This window comes from Lipotes vexillifer, unplaced genomic scaffold (genome assembly GCF_000442215.2).
Source record: "Lipotes vexillifer unplaced genomic scaffold, Lipotes_vexillifer_v1.1 scaffold308, whole genome shotgun sequence".
NCBI lineage: Eukaryota > Metazoa > Chordata > Mammalia > Artiodactyla > Lipotidae > Lipotes > Lipotes vexillifer.
This window is the reverse complement of record NW_006792985.1, coordinates 1,485,890-1,506,860: the sequence shown is the minus strand read 5'-3', so window position 1 is coordinate 1,506,860 and position 20,971 is coordinate 1,485,890. Positions and strand designations below refer to the sequence as shown.

The 20,971-nt window shown below is 40.1% G+C and overlaps 1 protein-coding gene across 1 annotated transcript in view; it reads right to left on the bottom strand.

The window, feature by feature from the left end:
* KIF13B (kinesin family member 13B) overlaps positions 1-19,303 on the bottom strand; it is a 188,542-nt gene extending 169,239 nt beyond the window's left edge. The window contains exons 1-2 of the mRNA XM_007466182.1: positions 19,081-19,303; positions 842-935 (exon numbers count right to left, since the gene is read on the bottom strand). Of these exons, the coding sequence (XP_007466244.1) occupies positions 842-935; positions 19,081-19,303 (317 nt within the window). The remainder of the gene's footprint in view (positions 1-841; positions 936-19,080) is intronic.
* Positions 19,304-20,971: the final 1,668 nt, after the last annotated feature.

Sequence of the window (20,971 nt, the reverse complement as noted above, 5' to 3'; positions counted from 1 at the left end):
TTCCGAATCCACCTCCTTAATCACAGTAATTAAAAAACTGTCAAAGATGACATCCTACCCATAAAAATACAGGCCAAATCTCATCTGCTTTCAAGGTCTTCTGTAAACTGACTCCAACTTACGTGATTAAATTAATTTTCCCACACTTGCTGAGAAAAACCAAATTAATCTCTTCCTTCCTCCCCACATTCACTTTCTTTACAGCTCCTTGCCCTCTCTTTTGTTCATACTATTACCCAAATCCAGAACTGATGCTCAAGTATTCATCCCCAACCCCTGAAAGAGAGTCCCTTCCCTCCAAGACCTTAAAATCTACTGTTAAGCTACAATTAATAATTCAAAACAATATATAATAATTAAATTAGGTAGTACCGATTATAGCTCATGGGGCCTTAAGAGAGAGGAATCACTAAGGGCTGCAAGAATGTCTTCAGGAAGAAAATAGCACTTGAAATGGGCTCTAAGTGACGGATAGGATGAGAATTGGCAGAAGTAAAAACAACACACACTGAGGAACAACCTAAAAGCCTTCCCTTTTACCCGACTTCTTCCTATTCACGTCTTACCTAAGCCTCCAGCCAGTACCACCTCCTCAAGAAGCCTTCCTCAGTTACTTCACAATCTAACCAACGCTCTCTTCTCGGACCTTCCAATACCATTACTGCCTACAACACGCATTCTGGCACTCAGTCATTCCATATTACAGACCTTGTCTATCTGGCAGCAATATGTCTCCACATAGTAAGCATTCAATATTTGTTCAACTGAACTCAGTTCAGCAGCCATTGTTGCTTTCCACCATTTAAAAATCCATTGATCTTAACACCGGTTCTTAACTTACCGGGCATCTCCTTTGGAAAGATTGGTATTTACAGGATTGAGAATAACCTTGTTTGCATCTACATCCACCACACATTTGGTATGCAAGTCAATTTCTGCAGATTAAAAAAAAGAAAAAAAATTAGTCATTTTTGAAGTAATTTATGTCAGAAAAAGCTTTTGACAAAAAATCCAACACTCCTTCATGATAAAAACACTCAACAAACTAGAAACAGAAGGGAACTTCCTCAACCTGATAAAGGGCATCTAAAATACCTGCGGCTAACATCACATTTAACAGTAAAAGACTGAACGGCTTACCCTCTGGCATCAGAAATAAGACAAGGATGTCTACTACTGCAACTTCTGTTCAAAATTGGACTAGAATTTCTGGTCAGGGCAGTTAGGCAAGAAAAACTAATAAAAGGCATCCAGATTGGAAAGAAAAAATAAAACTACCTTTATTTGCACATTATATGATCTTATATATAGAAAATCTTAAAGAATCCACTAAAAACTACTAGAATAAACAACTTCTGCAAAGTTGTAGGATACAAGATCAATATACAAAAATCAGCTGTTTCTATACACCAGCAATGAAAAATCCAGAAATGAAGTTAATAAAACAATTTCATTTATAATAACATCAAAAAGATTCAAATACTTAGGTATAAATTTAAAATAAGTACAAAATATATACACTGAAAATTCCAAGACATTGTTGAAAGAAATTAAACATTTAAACAAATAGAAAAACAACTTATGTTCATGAATTGAAAGACTTAATTCTATTAGGATAGCAATACTCCCCCAATTGGTCTATAAAAATTCAAGGCAATCCCTATTAAAATCCAAGTTAACTGTTTTTCAAAAGTTAACAAGCTAATCCTAAAATCTATATGGAAATACACAAGACCTAGAACAGCCAAAAAATCTTGAAGAACAAAATACAAAGATGACAACTCAACAATTTCAAACTTATTAAACAACTACAGTAATTGTGGTACTAATATAAGGATAGAAGGACAGACATATAGATCAATGGAACAGAGAGTACAGAATTATACTCTCATATTTATGGCCAAATGATTTTGATGACAGTGCCAAGAAATTCAATGGAGAAAGTATAGCCTTTTCAACAAATAGTGCTGGGACAACCTCATCAAAATGAAAAATTTTGTTCTTCAAAGGACACCATCAAGAGAGTAAAAAGACAATCCACACCAAAAAACAAACAACCCAATCAAAAAATGGGCAGAAGACCTAAATAGACATTTCTCCAAAGAAGACATACAGATGGCCAAGAGGCAAATGAAAAGATGCTCAACATGGCTATTAGAGGAACGCAAATCAAAACTACAATGAGATATTACCTCACACCAGTCAAAACGGCCATCATCAAAAAATCTACAAACATGCTGGAGAGGGTGTGGAGAAAAGAGAACCCTCTTACACTGTTGGTGGGAATGTAAATTGATACAGCCACTATGGACAGCAGTATGGAGGTTCCTTAAAAAAACTAAAAATAGGAGACTTCCCAACGGTCCACTGGTTAAGACTCTGTGCTTCCACTGCAGGGGGTGCGGGTTTGATCCCTGGTCAGGGAACTAAGATCCCACATGCCATGCAATCAAAAAAGAAAAAAAAAGAAAAAACTAAAAATAGAGCTACCATACGATCCAGCAATCCCATTCCTGGGCATATATCTGGAGAAAAACGTAGTTCGAAAGGATACATGCACCCCAATGTTCACTGCAGCACTGTTAACAACAGCCAAGACATGGAAGCAACCTAAATGTCCATCAACAGATGAATGGATAAAGAAGATGTGGTACATATATATATATATATACTGGAATATTACTCAGCCATTAAAAAGAATGAAATAATGCCATGTGCAGAAACATGGATGGAGTTGGAGATTATCATACTAAGTAAAGTCAGACAGAAAAAGACAAATAGCATATGATATCTCTTATATGCAGAATCTTAAAAAAATGATACAAATGAACTTATCTACGAAACAGAAACAGACTCACAGACTTAGAGAATGAATTTATGGTTACCAGGGGGAAGGGTGGCGGGGGAGGGATAGGTTAGGAGTTTGGGATTGACAAGTACAAACTGTTATATTTAAATCAGATAACCAACAAGGACCTACTGTAAAAAAAAAATACATAATTTTTTTAAAAAGAGAAAAAAAAGAATTCTTGGGGAAAAAACAATCCACAAAATTGACAAAATATTGGTGAATCATATATCAAATAAGAAACTTGCATAAGAAAATATAAAGAACTCCTACAACTCAATAGTTTAAAAAAATTCAATTTTAAAATGGGCAAAGAACTTGGACATCTCTCCAAAAAAGATACAGAAATGGCCAATGAGCACAAGAAAAGATGCTCAACATCATTAGACAATGGGGAAATGCAAATCAAAACCACAATGAGATACCACTTCACACCCACTAGCATAACTCTAACCAAAAAGATAACTTAAACTAATATAATATTGTAAGTCAATTATATTTCAATTAAAAAAATAATAATAATAAAGTGTAAATTGGATGTCAAAAAAAGACAGGTAAGTATAGGTGAGGACATGGAAAAATTGGAATCTTCATACATTATTGGTGGGAAAGTAAAATGATGCAGTCACTTTGGAAAATAGTCTGGCAGTTCTTCAATGGTTAAACACAGAATTAGTATATGACCCAGAAATTCCCACTCCTAGGCATATACCCAAGAGAAACCTATGTCCATACAAAAGTTTGTACATGACTGTTCATAGCAGTATTATTTGGCTACTCATAATAGCTAAAAAGTGGAAAGAACCCAAATGTCCATCAACTAATGAATGGATAAATGTGGTCTATCCATAAAATGGAACACTATTTGGCTAGTAAAAGGAATAAGGTACTGACACATACTACAACATAGATTAAGCTTGTGCTAAGTAAAAGAAGGCAGTACAAACAACCACATATTGTATGACTTTACTTATTTCTAATGTTCTGAACAGGCAAACAGAGACAGAAAATAGACTAGTTATTGCCCAGAGCTGAGAAGTGACTGCTAGTGGGTATAGGTTTCTGTTGGGGATGATGAAAATGTACTAAAATTGTGCTGACTGTTTTCACAACGGCATGAGCACAATAAAACAACTGAATTGGGGACTTCCCTGGTGGCGCAGTGGTTAAGAATCCGCCTGCCAATGCAGGAGACACGGGTTCAAGCCCAGGTCCGGGAAGATCCCACATGCCGCGGAGCAACTAAGCCCGTGCGCCACAACTACTGAGCCTGCGCTCTAGAGCCCGCGAGCCACAACTACTGAAGCCCACGTGCCACAACTACTGAAGCCCGCGTGCCTAGAGCCTGTGCTCTGCAACAAAGAGAAGCCACCGCAATGAGAAGCCCGCGCACCGCAACAGAGTAGCCCCCGCTCCCGCAACTAGAGAAAGCCCACATGCCGCAACAAAGACCCAACACAGGCAATAAACAAATAAATAATTTTTTTAAGTTTAAAAAATAAAAACCCACTGAATTGGTTGAATTATATCATACGTGAACTATATCTCAATAAAGAGAAACATGGCCACATCATGCTTATGTTCTTATATTCTTCAAAATTTCTGACCCGAAGTATGAAACTGTTTCTGTTTGCCTTATCTCTATTACCCAAAGATATGCTCTAAGGAAAGAAAATGCACTACACTGGAGTCATTTTGTATTTCCCTAAGAACCTTGGCCAAATGTCAATGTCAAACTCATTATAACTTTAGAGTATCTGCACTGCCAGGAAAGATGATCTCTTTTTTGTTTCCTTTAATTTATATAATTGAGACAAATGCAAACAAAAACAAAAATTTCCCTCCCAGTGCCTACCACAACTCAACCTTTCTCACATCAGTTATTCTACATTTGTTCTCAAAGATATAATCTAGAAGTACCAAAAATTTAGCGGTCTTTCTTTTAGCCAATACATTTTTCAGACAAAGAGAAACTGAAAACATCAGACATATGTTTTACCCAGGTGTGGAAGACTAACCTGGAAAGGCAGATGTTTCACTGTGGTCAACTAGTAGGAAAGCCTATTTCTAATACTTTGTGTTTAAATCCACTCTATACTACCACAGAAATGCTGCAAGAAAGCCTCAGCCACAAGGCAAAAACTTTTCAAACATGCATTTTTACTTCTTTCTTTCCTTAGGCCCAGAGCTCAAGAAAGTTTGCAAAGAGATATGGGAACATATGTATATGTATAACTGATTCACTTTGTTATAAAGCAGAAACTAACACACCATTGTAAAGCACTTATACTCCAATAAAGATGTTTAAAAAATAAAAACACTTCACACCCTAAAAAGAAAAGTTTGCAATCATCGTACTTTGTTAATACTACCCCTTAATGACGTCTGACCATATTGTATTGGCTGACCCTGTGCAGTCAAATCTATATTATACACAAATGCTTTATCAAGGCTCCAGAAATTGTACTGACTCAGAACCTCTATCTCACCACCCACCACAAAGTTAGATATTAGTTTCTTGCAAGAACCTTAGGTCTGAGCAAAGGAGCTACATGTATAGTTCTGCACGCAGAAGTACTCATCTAGAATGCATGCCTGCAAAGCCGTAAATCAAATATCTCCCCCGCCCCCACTAGAGTTTTGCCTTCATTTCCGATGATCTGGAATTGAAAAAGGATTCAAACGTTTTCTTTCAATATTTGTAGGCTTCTTCCCTATACTCTTCACAGCTCCTCCATCCTGCCCCTCATGACTTCATTAGACACACTAATAGTTTGAAAGCATTAAATGGCATGATTCAGGAACCAATCCCTGGAAAATCCTATATAATTCAAAGAATCACCTAATAACTAATATATCCAACCTAAACTCATTTTGTCCTAAAGAGTACAACACTTACAAATGTCCCTACATTTAACACCCAGAGGAGGTGGCCTTCAAAATATAAACAACTATCTTCACTTCTTTATTAGCTCAGTTTTTATTACCAAACAAAATTCCCACCCCAACGCTGTTAAAAGAAGGCTTTTCACAAGACTGTTTAGAATATGGGTGGAACATCTAGGGCACACACTCAAGCAAATAAGACCCGTGAGATTTGAGGAGAGTTTAAGGGTCAGATATATGAAAAGCATTTTATCACCAAATGCCACGAATGTTTGAATGAAATTATACTGCTACAAAACTCTAAATATGACACTTTCTCCATGGAAAACTTCTTGCTCTATACTGCTTAGAAAGCAAAGCTGTGATTAAATATTAATTGACTAAATAGCAATACCAAATTTAGGCCTTAAATTTAAGGCGAATTTAAAAAAGAAAAAAAAATTTTTTAACACCTACCAAAAATCCAAAATATAAACATCTTCCTCTTAGTTTGGAACAATACTTAGATTAAAAAGATAAATACCCAGCTGCTATGCACTACCTTTGCAAAAACAGCATTAAAGTACACCCATGTTCATAGCAGTATTCACAATAGCTAAAAGGTGGAAGCAACCCAACTTTCCATCAATGGATGAACGGATAAACAGAATGTGATATATATATTCAATGGAAGATTATTCAACCTTAAAAAAAGAATGAAATTCTGCCAAAACATGGATGAACCTTGAAGACATTATGCTAAGTAAAATGAATCAGTCCCAAAGGATAAGTTTTGTAGGATTCCACTTATATGAGACAACTAGAGTAGTCAAACTCATAGAGATAAAAAGTATAATGGTAGTTGCCAGGGGCTGGGCTAAAGGAGTTAGTATCTCATGGGCATGGAGTTTCAGTTCTGCAATATAAAAAAGTTCTAGAGATGGATGGTGGTGATGGTTGTACAACAATGTGAACGTACCTAATGCCACTGAGCTGTACCCTTAAAAATGGTTTAAGATGGTAAATTTTATGTTATATCTATCTTACCACAATAAAAAATAGCACTAAATACTCATTATTAAAATAAGTAACATATGGACAACAGTTTATTCTCAGTGAAGCCTAAAATTATGAGATTGGGATTTAATTAGTACTATGTCTGAAAACCAATAAAAAACCAGAGTGATCTTCGAGTTAAGTAGTGCTATAAGTTTAGGTCATGACTAATCAAGCTTTATAGTACTCAGAACCATGAATTCTTTGATGTATTCACGAGTCCTTTAAAAAAGAAAGAGAGGGACTTCCCTGGTGGTGCAGTGGTTGGGAATCGCCTGCCAATGCAGGGGACACAGGTTCTATCCCTAGTCCAGGAAGATGCCACATGTCGCAGAGCAACTAAGCCCGTGCACCACAACTACTGAGCCTGCACTCTGGGGCCTGCGAGCCACAACTAATGAAGCCAGTGCGCCTAGAGCCCGTGCTCCACAAGAGAAGCCACCACAATGAGAAGCCTGCGCACCAAAACGAAGAGTAGCTCCCGCTTGCCGCAACTAGAGAAAGCCCGCGCACAGCAACAAAGACCCAATGCAGCCAAAAATAAATAAATAAATAAATAAATATTTTTTAAAACAGAAAGAAAGAGAGAAAGAGAAGAAGAAAGAAAGGAGGAAGGGAAGAAAGTTAATTTAGTCCACTAACATTAAAGATCCCATATTATTTCCCAAACAGGATCTTTTTCTAGGTCAAGTTCCTCAAGGTGAATAAAATACCAACAGCTGATAATTCAGCTTACTCAGCCAGCAAATTAGTCACCTTGTAAAAGTGAACAATAATTTGAAACAAGTCTTTCTTCAATGCATAAATCAGCTATGGCTCTTTCTTCAATGACGACATAGTCAAAGATAGGTAGGGAGTGGGAGACTCCCTTTATATAACTCATATTCCATCTGGGGAAATGCATCATTCTCAGTGTGGACAAAATAATTCTGAGTTGCCCATTCAATAACCTGCTTTTCTAATTCTCCAGAAAATTAATAGTAATTTTCAAACAAAATCTACTACTCAGAGATATAAATGAAGCTCCCTTTACCTATGTCACATTCCTAAAAAGCTATAACTTACTGTTAAATTCACTAGGGTCCATTTTTAAAAGGAAGGTAGTAAATTATTTGTAAGATTCACATTTTAATTAAATTGCAAATTTTGCATGCTATATATGGTTCTATTTTCAACTAAATTGTGTCATGTGCCTAATATTTTTACATGTCTATGCATGCTGATGATATTCATAACTCATATTTCATGTATGAAGCACTTGTTTTCCCAACTGGAATGTAGTATTCCTACTTGCAGAATAGGGCATAAGACTCATAGTTCTTTACTATACTTACAAGTTGCTTGGGACCCATTGACCCAAGGAAAAAGAAAATTATGTGATGCCACAGAGGTAAAAAACAATTGGTAGTTTGCTTTCTAGTAAGAGATATATAAAATATCCTAATCACCTACTTTTATGTTTTTACCAGTGAACATGAGAATCTATTCAATAAACAAAAGATAAAATATAACCGAGTTCTAATGCAGCTAAAGAAAAAAACTGAGGAATGAAGGAAGATCCAAGATACGATGCCTGATGGGGTAATACCAAAATAACTGAAATAATCTTATGTGGCCCAAAACATAAAATGTCTATTTTCAAGAAACCAATCAACTTCAGAGGGTTAGAAAGCAGGTATTTAAAAACTTATAAGGCAAAACCAGAACAGCCAGACCAATCTTGAAATAGAAGAACAAAGTAGAAAGACTACACTCACCAATTTCAAACTCACTACAAAGCTACAGTAATTAAGACAGTGTGATACTAACCTAAGGAGAGACGTATAAATCACTGGAATAGACTTGAGAATCCAGAAATATGCTGTCACATTTATGGTCAACTAATTTTCAACAAGAGTGCCAAGACAATCCAATGGGGAAAGTATAGTCATTTCAACAAATGGTGATGGGACAACTGGGTATTCACATGCAAAAAGACAAAATTGGACCTCTACCTCACACCACATTCAAAAATTAAATCCAAACAGATCAAAGTCCTAAATAAATGTAAGAGCTAAAACTATAAAACTCTTAGAAGAAAGCATAGGCATTAAATCCACATGATCTTGGGTTAGGCAATGGTTTCTTAGATATCAAATCAAAAGCACAAGCAACAAAAGAAAAAAACAGATAAATTGGACCACATCAAAATGAAAAACTTTTGTGCTTCAAAGGACTCCACTGAAAGAATGAAAAGGCAACCCACAAATTCAAGACAGTATCTGCAAATCATGTATCTGTTAAGGGACTGGTACTCAGAATATACAAAGAACTCTTAGAACTCAATAATAAAAAGACAACTCAATTTTAAAAATAAGAATAGGGTTTGAATAGGGATCTCCAAAAAGATATACAAATGGCTTAATTACATGAAAAGATGCTTAATTAACATCACTAGACACTGGGGACAAGCAAATCAAAAATCATAATGAGATACCACTTCACACCCACTAGGATGGCAGTAATCTGGAAACTTCATACATTGTTGGTGGAAATGTAAAATGGTGCAATAACTTTGGAAAACAATTTAGCGGTTTCTCAAAAGTTAGAGTTACTATATGACCCAGCAATTCCACTTCCATGTATACACATACTCAAGAGAAATGAAAATATACAATAACTTATATATAAATGTTCATTATTCATTAATAGCTAAAAAATGGAAACAAGCCAAATGCCCATCAACTGATGAATGGGCATCAAAATGCAGCATATCCATATCACAGAATATTATTCAGCTTTAAAAGGGAATGAAGTATTGATTCATGCTACAACATGGATAAATCCTGAACACACTACGCCAAGGGAAAGCAGATACAAAAGTCCATATACTGTATGATCCCATTTATAGTAACTGTCCAGAAAAGGCAAATCCACAGAGACAAGAAGTAGATTAGTGGCTGCCAGGGGCTGTGGGGAAAGGGGAGGGTGTGGGTGTGGATGGAGAGCGACTGCTAATGAGAGTCTCTCTTTGGGATGATGAAAATGTTCTGGAGTCGGACAGTGCTGATGGTTGCACAGCTCTGCAAACACACTAAAAGCCACTGAATTATATGCTTTTGATACGTGAACTACATCTCAAAAACAGCTGAGAAGGAATGGTCCCAGTGCCCTCAATGGATATAAATTATGGTTCAAGTCCTTCAACCACACTTCTAGACACTCACTACTTTGAAGATCCCAGCCAACCCAATTCTTCTTACTCTCAATTAATAACCTCACATTCTACCTCATCTAGAAAATTAAGCACTCCAGGGCTTTCCCATTATATAATTATCCTCTTCCCCCTATACTTCAAAAATTTCCGTCTCTAGGGACTTCCCTAGTGGTACAGTGTTTAAGAATCTGCCTGCCAATGCAGGGGACACGAGTTCGATCCCTGGTCCGGGAAGATCCTACATGCAGTGGAGCAACCAAGCCCGTGCGCCACAGCTACTGAGCCCGCACCCTAGAGCCCGCGAGCCACAACTACTGAAGCCCACGCGCCTAGAGCCCATGCTCCACAACAAGAGAAGCCACCGCAATGAGAAGCCTGTGCACCGCAACGAAGAGTAACCCCCGCTCCCGCAACTAGAGAAAGCCCGCGTGCAGCAACAAAGACCCAGTGCAGCCAAAAATGAATTAATTAATTAAAAAAAAATTTCCCTCTCTATTGGCTATTTCTATTTTTTTACAGGCTCCGGACGCGCAGGCTCAGCGCCCATGGCTCACGGGCCCAGCCGCTCTGCGGCATGTGGGATCTTCCCGGACCGGGGCATGAACCCGTGTCCCCTGCATCCGCGGGCGGACTCTCAACCACTGCCCAGCTTTTTTGTTTTAATTGAAGTATAGTTAATTTACAATGCTGTGTTAGTTTCAGGTGTACAGCACAGTGATTCAGCTATATATATACACACACACATATATATTCTTTTTCAGATTCTTTTCCCTTATAGGTTATTACAAAATATTGAATATCGTTCCCTGTGCTATACAGTAGGTCCTTGTTAGTTATCCATTTTATTTATGGTAGTGTGTGTATGTTAATCCCAAACTCCTAATTTATCCCTCCCCCCTTCCCCTTTGGTAACCATATGCTTGTTTTCTATGTCTGTGGGTTTATTTCTGTTTTGTAAATAAGTTCATTTGCATCTTTTTTTTTAGATTCCGCATATAAGCAATATCATATGATACTTGTCTTTCCCTGTCTGGCTTACTTCACTTAGTATGATAATCTCTAGGCCCATCCATGTTGTTGCAAGTGGCATTATTTCATTCTTTTTATGACTGAATAATATTTCTATATGGAGCTTCTTAGAAGAATGCTCACGTATACACACTGCTTCCACATGGAAACACCCACTGATTTCTCAGCCCACTACCAACATGCCAATACCAATTCATTCATTCAGTCAAAATTATTCTTCTGACATTTTTTGCCCTGGGCCTCCACATTACTTTCACTTGCTTTTCCTTATGCCTCTTCTTGGCCTCTGTGACCTAGTCCTTCACGCATGCCTTAATTTGATGTCCTATCTTCTAAATATAGTAACGACTCCCAAATCTACACGTATCTCTAGTCCCTTAGTTTCAGACTCCGGTACAACAGCTTTCTGCATCCATCCGCTTGGCTGCACTTCAGAACCTAAAACTCAACCAGTCTGTTGCGTTTCTTCCAGGCACGCACTACATCTTAGTTGTAGGTGCAGTGCATGGCACGTGATAAGCACTAAATATTGTTGAATGTCCAAGAACAGAGCTCATAATTTCCCACACCTCCACCCTAAAACCTGCTTCTCCCATGTTTCTGATCTCAGTTAATGACACCAGCACTCATTCACTCAGTTATCTACACCAGAAGCTTTGCAGTCTTCCCGTATTTCCCAAATCTCAGTTGCTTTCATACCACCTTGACACGTTCTTGCTGGGTGTGTCTAGACTGCAAGGCCAGAAATGCTCTTTACCCCACCCACCTCTCAGGAATGTGTTTGCAGCCAGCAACCCTCAGGACAAAGAGCAGGCTTGCTTACCACGTAAAAGCAATCGAGTCCCCCAGCTCAGTGCTCCTCAGATGCAACCCAACCCACTGCCTGCACAGCATCCATCTGGACCCCTCCATGTCACCCCTGTGGGATTTGCAGGCAAAGAGAACCGCTCCTCCCACCTGCTGCACCATAAATCCTCTGACCCAAAAGTCCTGTGTCTTCCTCCAGCATTCATGAAACAGAAACAAGCTAATGTATTAGCTTGTAAGCAAGATAAAGACACAGCTTAATTTATCTTCCTAAAGCATCACTTTAACAGTGCCACTGCTCTATTCAAAAACCTATACATTTGCGATAACACGGATGAACCTTGAGGGTATTGTGCTAGGCGAAGTAAATCAGACAAACACCACTGTATGATTTCACTTATATGTGGAATATAAAAAAAAAAAGAACAAACAAAACAAAACTTACAGACACAGAGGACAGGCTGGTAGTTACAGAGGCGGAGGGGGTTAGGGGTGGCGAATGGGTGAAGGGGGTTAATTGTTTGGTAACTGGACTTATTGTTATCATGGTGATCACTTTTTAGAGTTACCTTGTACACCTGAAACTAATATACTGTTACATACCAATTTTACCTTAAAAAAAAAAAACACCTATAGTGACTGCACTCCTCCAACCCTGCCCGAGACCCTTCTGAACCTGCCTGTACCTCACCCCTCTTCATATCCCTCTGCTCCCCACAAACCTCGCGACTTCAGTGAGGCCACCTTCCACCACTCTTCTCATGCCCCACTCCCTGTATTCTTCCAGCTTTTCCAAGAAAGAACAGAATTTCAGGGCTGGGGCTCTGGAGCTGAACTGCCCAGTTTCCAATCCCCAGTTTCTCCACTTGATAGTTATGTGATTTGGGGCAAGTGGCTAAGCTTGTCCAAGTTCCCATTTTCTCATCTATAAAATGAGTTATAAATTCTTCCTAGCATTTTTGTGAGGATTAACCTAAAATAACCTAGTTCAGTGCTTGGGACCATGTCGATGCACAGCAACCTCTCTTTAACTGTTAATTATACAGATACTGTCTCCTTCCTGCTGTCTGAATTTTTACAGCTAACTTTCTCACTGTTCTTGCTTAATTCCTACATCCATGTTTTGCTAAGTCCAACAACTCATCTTGTGCACCCCACCTGCCATGCCTTCCTGTCAACTGCCTTCAACCCATGCCTCATCATTCTCAAGCCCCACCCCCATTTCTTTAATTCATAAGGCACTGCCATCGTTGCTCTGTGTACTATACTCATAACTGATTCACCTGTGTATCTTACTACCAACAAGACAGTGAGCTCTTCTGGTCAAAGATCATGACTTATGCTTCTCACATATCCTGCACATCTTTGAAAATTACGCAAGCTCAGGAATGCAACTCCCCTCTAAACATCATCATGTCCGATAGAGTAGTAAAAGCACAGGTTTTAATGGCAAAATAGGTGAAATTCGGGCTCCAAAATACTGGTTTTGTAATTCTGGGAAAGTTACTTAACCTCTCTGAGATTCTGTTAAAAAGAAATTCTATACCTACCTTTCAAAGTTTTGTTTGAAGAATAATGTATAAAAAGGAATGAACTCTGTAGCTCACAAACAGAAAGCTCTCAAAAAGTAGCTATTATTTTTTTCTTCAATCAACACATGTTAAATTGAATAGGTGAATTCATTACTACCAGCTTTTAAAGATACCTACAGCTTCTGAGAGCTAAAGCCCAGGACCAATTAAGTCATGGATTTCGTGTCCCATATACCAGTTAGTTTCACACACTTCCCTAATGACTACACTGCTTCTCTCAGCCAAGTTTTAAGGATATGCTTTGTTGAACACAAGGGGAAGCTGATCAGCAAGCAGAGAGATCAATAACGAACCCATTTCCCTCACTCAACAGCTCAATTCATCTGCTTAACCAATATTTTTGCCAGTGGTTTCTTCCATCTTCAGAACTTAAGAAATGGAAAAGTTGACGTTAGTCATTGTTTTATGGTGGGGTGGGGGGTTAAAGTAATGCCAATTCAAACAACTTTTGATTTGATTTGACAAACCTGTACTTTCTTCTCCAAAAGCCTCTGGCCCTATATGTATAAATCCCATTTTTCAGTCACAGAGTTGACAGCAGAAACAAAAGAATGTTGTGATAGATGTGTGTCTCATCCTCCATTAGCATCTCAAGCAGATGCTAATAAAACAAGCATCTTCTGTTTCAGAAAATATGTCAGAAATTTCCATCCACAGTCATCCCTAACTCCAACACCAGTTATCTGAGAAGGCTTAAGAACCACCAGTGGGCTCAGGGTCAAAGACTCCTTCCTGTTTCAAACAGATTGTCCCACCCAACCCTGCACCTTGATTCCCAAGGATCACCTGTTTTCCTCACTGAAGGCCAGGGTCTTCCAAGCTTCCTCCTACTTCCTCAGTTTCACCTGTCTTTTGATTCACGACTGCTCACTTGGTTTTGACTGGTCTCCTTACTCTTCCTATTCACACGGCTTCATTTCCACCACATGCTTGTAAATGTTTTCTAGCTATGCCCTGAATCAGTTACCTACCCAGGCTTTCAACCTTGCCCTGAGATCTGGCGATCTTTCTCTGTCATGCTTATGTCCAAGACCCACACGAAGCTCTCAAAAGCTAAACAGAGCACATGGACCAGCCACCCTGAAGCCAGACTTCTGGGCCCCCTGCAACTTCGCCTGACCTTCCTAATCTCACCCTTCTCCAGTTAACCTCACGGAACACTCCTCCCTGTGTTAGCACACGCTAATCTCATCTCTGTGCCTAAACTTGCCTGGCTCATTCCTGTCCCCATGCCTTTGCTCTCAGGCCATACTTCCTTCTCAAAGAACCAACTCCCCACCCCTCCCACCAGGCACCATAAGCTTCCTCCCTCCACAGAGAAAGAAGCCTCCCCTAATCACCAGGTTTCCAGGGATCCTTCACTCTAAATTCCTACATCTCCCTATCACTCACCTGGTACCTTTAATAACTAGCAATCTGCTGAAGGTGTTTACCTTTTAATCTTATCTTTTCATGTGACGGTCATTTCCTTATGAGCATAAACCACAAAGTGCACTTTTAAAAACTGAATACTATAATAGAAATAAAATTCCCCCAACAAGATCAGTCTCAATTTTTCATGTTTCTTTCTAGCCCTTGCCCATTTCTGTTTACATTTTTAACATAGTAATAATCATAATAGTAGATTCAACCATATAGTTACACATACTGTTTTACATTCTGCTTTTTCTAACATAAAAAAGTCTTCCTCGTTAAATGGTTTTGATTTTCATTTTTAACGTCTGTATCTTATCCACTGAGAAACTAGACTGTGATTCACTTAAGCACTGACTTCTTTTCCTAGTCAGACATTACATTATTCTTTGTGTCTTTCGCTGTGTTGATTCTTCTCCGTGATTTTCACTGCATCAAGTACAGAAAAATTCAAAGCTAACCCTTGAGAAATACCTGTTAAAATAAATTTATTGTCCATGCTTCCTAACACCTGAAATAACCCATTTCACTGTTTTTTCTCTCTAGCTAAATTTCTAATGTAATTTCCGGTTTCATCACCTTAGGCTAGGTAGACAGCAAAGATATTTCCCAAACACTTTTTATATAGATTTATTTATTTTGATAGTTAATCTCATACATATTTAAACACTGGAAGCCCCTTGAGGGAAGGCAATAAGATCCCATACTAAGATAAGGTAGACACCTAGCAGGCGTTCAATAAATATTAAATATTTTTTAAGCCATCTAAAGTTATAAAACATCAAATTCCTGAACAGGAGAGTGTCGCTGATCTAACTAGTGCCATCAATTATGCTTGTAAAACTTTCGGCTCACTTAATAATTTCACTGGTTAATAATGTATGAATGGGTGTTCCTTACAGTTTACAGAACACAAAGAGGTTACCTGGTGAGCTGTACAGGTCTGAGAGATGACAAACAGAACTGCAAATAGAACTCCCAGATCTCAGGACAAAACAAGCTTAACCTCTTTTACTTTAGCTGTTTAAGTTCATACTTCAAATGAAGAAAAGCAAAAAAAAGGTTGTAGTATTAAAACTACATAAAATTACATATGCATGTAACTGGAATGAAAATAAGAAGATGAGTGTGAATTGTTAAGGTGGAAGAATGTCAGAGACATTTTCCTTTTTTTGTTTTCTTAGTATAATGTTAAAATGTATAACAAGAAAAACATTCCCGACAAAAGCATATTCATTAGTCATTACAATTCTTGCTATTATTGAAGTAGGGCCTAATGCTGAATGTTCAAATAACTAAGTTTCCCAAACCCACATGTAATTTAGGAAAAAAGACTGAAACACTCTTAATTCCATGATAAATGTTAAATAATAAACCAATTATCTACCTTAACACCTAAGCACAGTCAGATACTGAATCACATGAAGAAATTAATGGTACACTAGAAGCTTCTTGCAAATTTCAGATTTTCCTCAACAAGTAGCTAATGTGATTCCAACTATGAGTCTTTAGAGTAAAACTACATTATCCCAGGAACCCATTCTCATCTCATTCTCATTTGTGAAGAGTGATTTCTGAGGTTGCTTCCTGCACTAACCTGCTAAGGGAGAAACAATTATGACTAAAAGTTTACTATTCATCACAATGGTATACTATTACTTAATCCATTAATTTTCCCGGAAGTAATAATTGGTCACAGTAATAATTTTTTCAAAATTACCGGAAAGCAATGACTTTGTTTTAGCCTTTTTAAGCAAACTCTACACAGCAGTACAAAAATCACTGGCTTTAGAATTCCACTCGAACCTCTAGATTTATGTAAATGACTACTTTATGACAAAATAGAAATAGAACCACTTTTAATTATCTGTAGTAATCACTAAAAAAAAAAGTCCATGTGCATTCAGGAAATGTAAGGCTAGGTAAGAGATGGCACTAAATGAATCAGAAGGCAGTATACCACAAACAACGCGCTTCTACTTATAGGGTAATGGATCTATGCATAAACCTTAATTTTAAATGAGTTCAGCCAAAGGGACAACTAACATCTTTTCCAAAGCTAAAAGTATTATTCTAAGTACCCCCTTGAACCTCTGATACTGACAATTATTACAATCTAATCAATGACAATTTATAAGTAAAAAGGATAGTGCTTCCCCTGGAAAACTGAAACTCAAGGTCGGGGGAGGGGAAAGAGGAAAGAATTTTAATTATCCGAGATAGGTCTTTGGTGGTGGGGGGTTAGCTGCCTCTTTTTAGCACTGACATTTCCCAAGTTTTTCGTGAATAGGAAATTTTTTTAATGTGCCGAAATCATCCTTTCAGAATCAAATCCCAGCTAAGTTGTGTTTTCTGCGGCTTGGTGTTTTGTTTTGTTTTTTTTAAATCACTGTGATGGTAATAAACTTGAAGTGGATTGAAATAAAGCTGCCTGAACACTCGAGGACTAGAAGCTTTCGGAAACTGTCAGAGTTCATTGAAGTTCTTTCATTTTGTCAGAGCATGGAATTAATGAGGCAAAGGTTGAAGACCCAAAACGTGAACTCGTTGAGAACTTAAAGTAATTAAGTTCTTAGGGAAAATTCTTGTGTCATCTTGACAGCCTTAAGCCGAGCAGGGACAGGAGGAATCACCAACCCCAAAAAAAAAAAAAAAAAACTTCCAAGAGGACAAACCTAGAAAGCATATGTTATCCTGTTGAACTGTGTATCTCAATATATACCAAAGACAGCAAAGACAACTAGAAAGCAACTCCATTTCTACACAGACTTAAACAACACAACTACAGGGCTTCCCTGGTGCCTCAGTGGTTAAGAATCCGCCTGCCAACGCAGGGTACACGGGTTCGACCCCTGGTCCAGGAAGATCCCACATGCTGCAGAGCAACCAAGCCCGTGCGCCACGACTACTGAACCTGCGCTCTAGAGTCCGCGAGCCACAACTACTGAGCCTGCGCTCTAGAGCCCGCGGGCCACAACTATGGAAGCCCACGTGCCTAGAGCCCGTGCTCGACAACAAGAGAAGCCACCGCAATGAGAAGCCCGCGCACAGCAACGAAGAGTAGCCCTTACTCGCCGCAACTAGAGAAGGACCGCTCGCGGCAACGAAGACCCAACGCAGCCAAAAATAAATATAATAAAATAAATAAATAAACAACAACTACAAACAAAGAAGTTGCGAGAATGATTCTGGTGCTTACACGAATGATTCGCATTAGTTAAGAGCCTTCGCAGCTGAAAAGTCATTTCCTGGGACTATAATGATCCCACTAGTATCACCTGGTATATACAGGAGGTGTTTCCAATATATCTCACTTAAAGTAACTTGCCCTGTCACGCTGCTAGTTAAGCAATGAAGCCAAGGCCCGGCCCACCTCCTCTGACTTGAGTCGGGTTTTCCCCATTACATTTGACTGTCTAAAGAGGATTTAAAATATACTGTTTATCTGCTTTCTCTACCCTCCCTGCAGAATTGAGAGAATGTCTGAAAGATACAATTTCACAAGAATCTTGGCACCTAATCTATTTATTGTTGAGAGATGACGAATATGACTTCAAGCAAAAACAAAACTTTCTCAACAGTCAAGAAAAAGCGGGGGGTCGGGGAAGGGCAATTCCTCTACCCAAGTTCAATCAAAGGATTTACAAGTCTTCGTGACAATCCAGGTTAAAGGAATATAAAGTGAAAAGCCAAGAGGAAGAACTTTCGCACTAGACTGCTTTCTCAGAAGTAACCCCAACTCCCTGCCCTTCTCCCTGCCACGAGCCACAGGAGTGCGGGGTCGGGGCGCCTGGGCCACCGACGTGGGGCCTGGGGGTCCCCGGCTGTCCCGGGCCAGGCCGGAGAGTGAGGACCCCAGCGCGGGGGCCGCGCTGACAGCTGGCGGGCCGAGAGCGGGGGCGCGGCGCGGGACCAGGGGCCGGGTGGGGAAGGAGGAAGCGAGCCAGGGGCGCGGGCGCCCTCCTAGAAGGGCAGGGAGACAGGAGGGCAAAAGGGCGGCGGGGCGGGCGCGCCGGCGGAAGGGGCAGCGGGCCGGGACATGGGGCCCGCGGCGCCCCGGGACGCGGTGCGGGCCAGGGGAGGGACGTCCCGAGCAGGCGGGGCGGGCACGGGCGACGAGGGTTCGGGGTGCGCGGGCCGCCCCCCCGCCCCCCCAGACCCGGACCCCAGGGGCGGGACCGGCCGGACCCCACACGGCGGCCGCGGCCAAGGGAAGGGCGCGCCAGGCACCTGCCGCCTCCGCCGCGGCGGCCCCAGGCGCGCTCGGTTCTCACCTCTTCGGTTCATGGGCCGGATCCGGACGGCCACTTTCACTTTGGAGTCCCCCATCCTGCCGCCGCCGAGGCTCTCGCTCGGCTTCCGTCTGCCGCGGCCACCGGGCAACTCTTCGGGGCTGACCGGGCGGGAGGGGGCTACGGGCGAGAGGGGCGGGGCATGGGCGGGGCCTGTGGAGGGGCGGGGCCGACTCGGGGCTCCCGGCGGCGCCTCCCGCTGCATGACGGGACTTGTAGTCCCTGTAGGTGGTCGCGGGCAGAGCTGCAGAGGTCCGGTGCGCTTCCCTCTCTGGAGCTTGTAAATACCCCTCTGTTTCTACACAATTCTTACTTACCCTTGCAGTTAGTACTGAGACGTAAGCTGTCGATGAGCTGATATCTCACCTGAAAACAAACAGTTGAATAGATGGCACTGGAGACACTGCGACCTCTTTCAGACTCATTTCCTACCAATCTTAGTGTTTGATCCCTGGCTCAAATTATTTCCTCTGCCTGGCTTGCCCTCCCGGCCATGTTTGCTGAAATCAGCCTTCAAGACAAGTCAAAAGTCTCCTCTTCTGGAGGTCTTCATAAATCCACAGGTTACCCTATACCAACCCACCCTCTGCCCCACTTCCAGTCAAGACCTTGGGCTCTGGCATCAATCTGGGTTCAAACGCGCCCTTAGCACTTTCCAACTGTGTGACCAAGGCAAGTGATTTGACCACTCTATGCTTGTCTTTTCATATGTAAATGAAATACCTACTTTATGGGATTGTTGTTGAGGTTCAGTGAGTTAATGTAGGTAAAGCTCTTAAAACTCCCAGGCACATAAGTGCGCAATAAAAGTCATTATTTTTGCTCTGTCATAGCATTTATGCTGCAACTATTTATGTCTCTCTTATTTTGTATTTTTAAAACCGTATCTTATATGTGTAGCCTAGCCTGTAGTAGAGACCCAGTAAACATTTATTGCATGAATGAATCAATGACTCAGTGAAGCCACACTAAAATGTGCTTTTTGTTAAGCCCTAGCAGAAATGCTAACTGGTGGCCTGTGGGCAAGATCTGACCTGCAAACATGTTCTGTTTGGCCCAACGTTATTGGCCAATGCATGAAAACTGGGAGAGTTTTACATGCAATGCTGGGCCTACATTACATATTGGGAATATCAATAGGAAATGAGTAGCAGTGGCCACCTTTATAAGAGGCAGTTCTGCTTGGATATCTTTAAATGACAGAACAGAACTCAGAACAATTTTACAGATGAGTAAATACAGAAAGCTGGCAAGACTTGCCCTTTTACCAATCATCCTATTGTTGAAAGAGCTTCAATACAAGCAGAGTTGTCCAACAGGTTAAAAACACATTTAAGAGACTATATAGCACAGGGAACTATATTCAATATCCTGAGATAAACCATAATGGAAAAGAATATAAAAAAGAATATATATATGTATGTGTGTGTGTGTGTATATATATATATATATATATACATATGTATATATGTATAACTGAATCACTTTGCTGTACAGCAGAAATTAACATGACATGAAATGAGCCAGACACAAGAAAAGCAAGCCCTGTATGACTGCACTTATATGAGGTACCTAGAATAGTGAAATTCAGAGACAGAAGGTAGAATGATGGTTGCCAGGGGCTGGGAAGAAAGGGAATAGGGAGTTAGTGTTTAATGAATACAGAGTTTCTGTTTGGGAAGATTAGAAAAGTTCTGGTGACGGATGGTAGTGATAGTTGCACAACAATGTGAATGTACTTTATGCCACTGAACTGCACACCTGCAAATGGTTAAAATGGTACCTTTTAGGGCTTCCTTGGTGGTGCAGTGGTTGAGAGTCCGCCTGCCGATGCAGGGGACACGGGTTCATGCCCCGGTCTGGGAAGATCCCA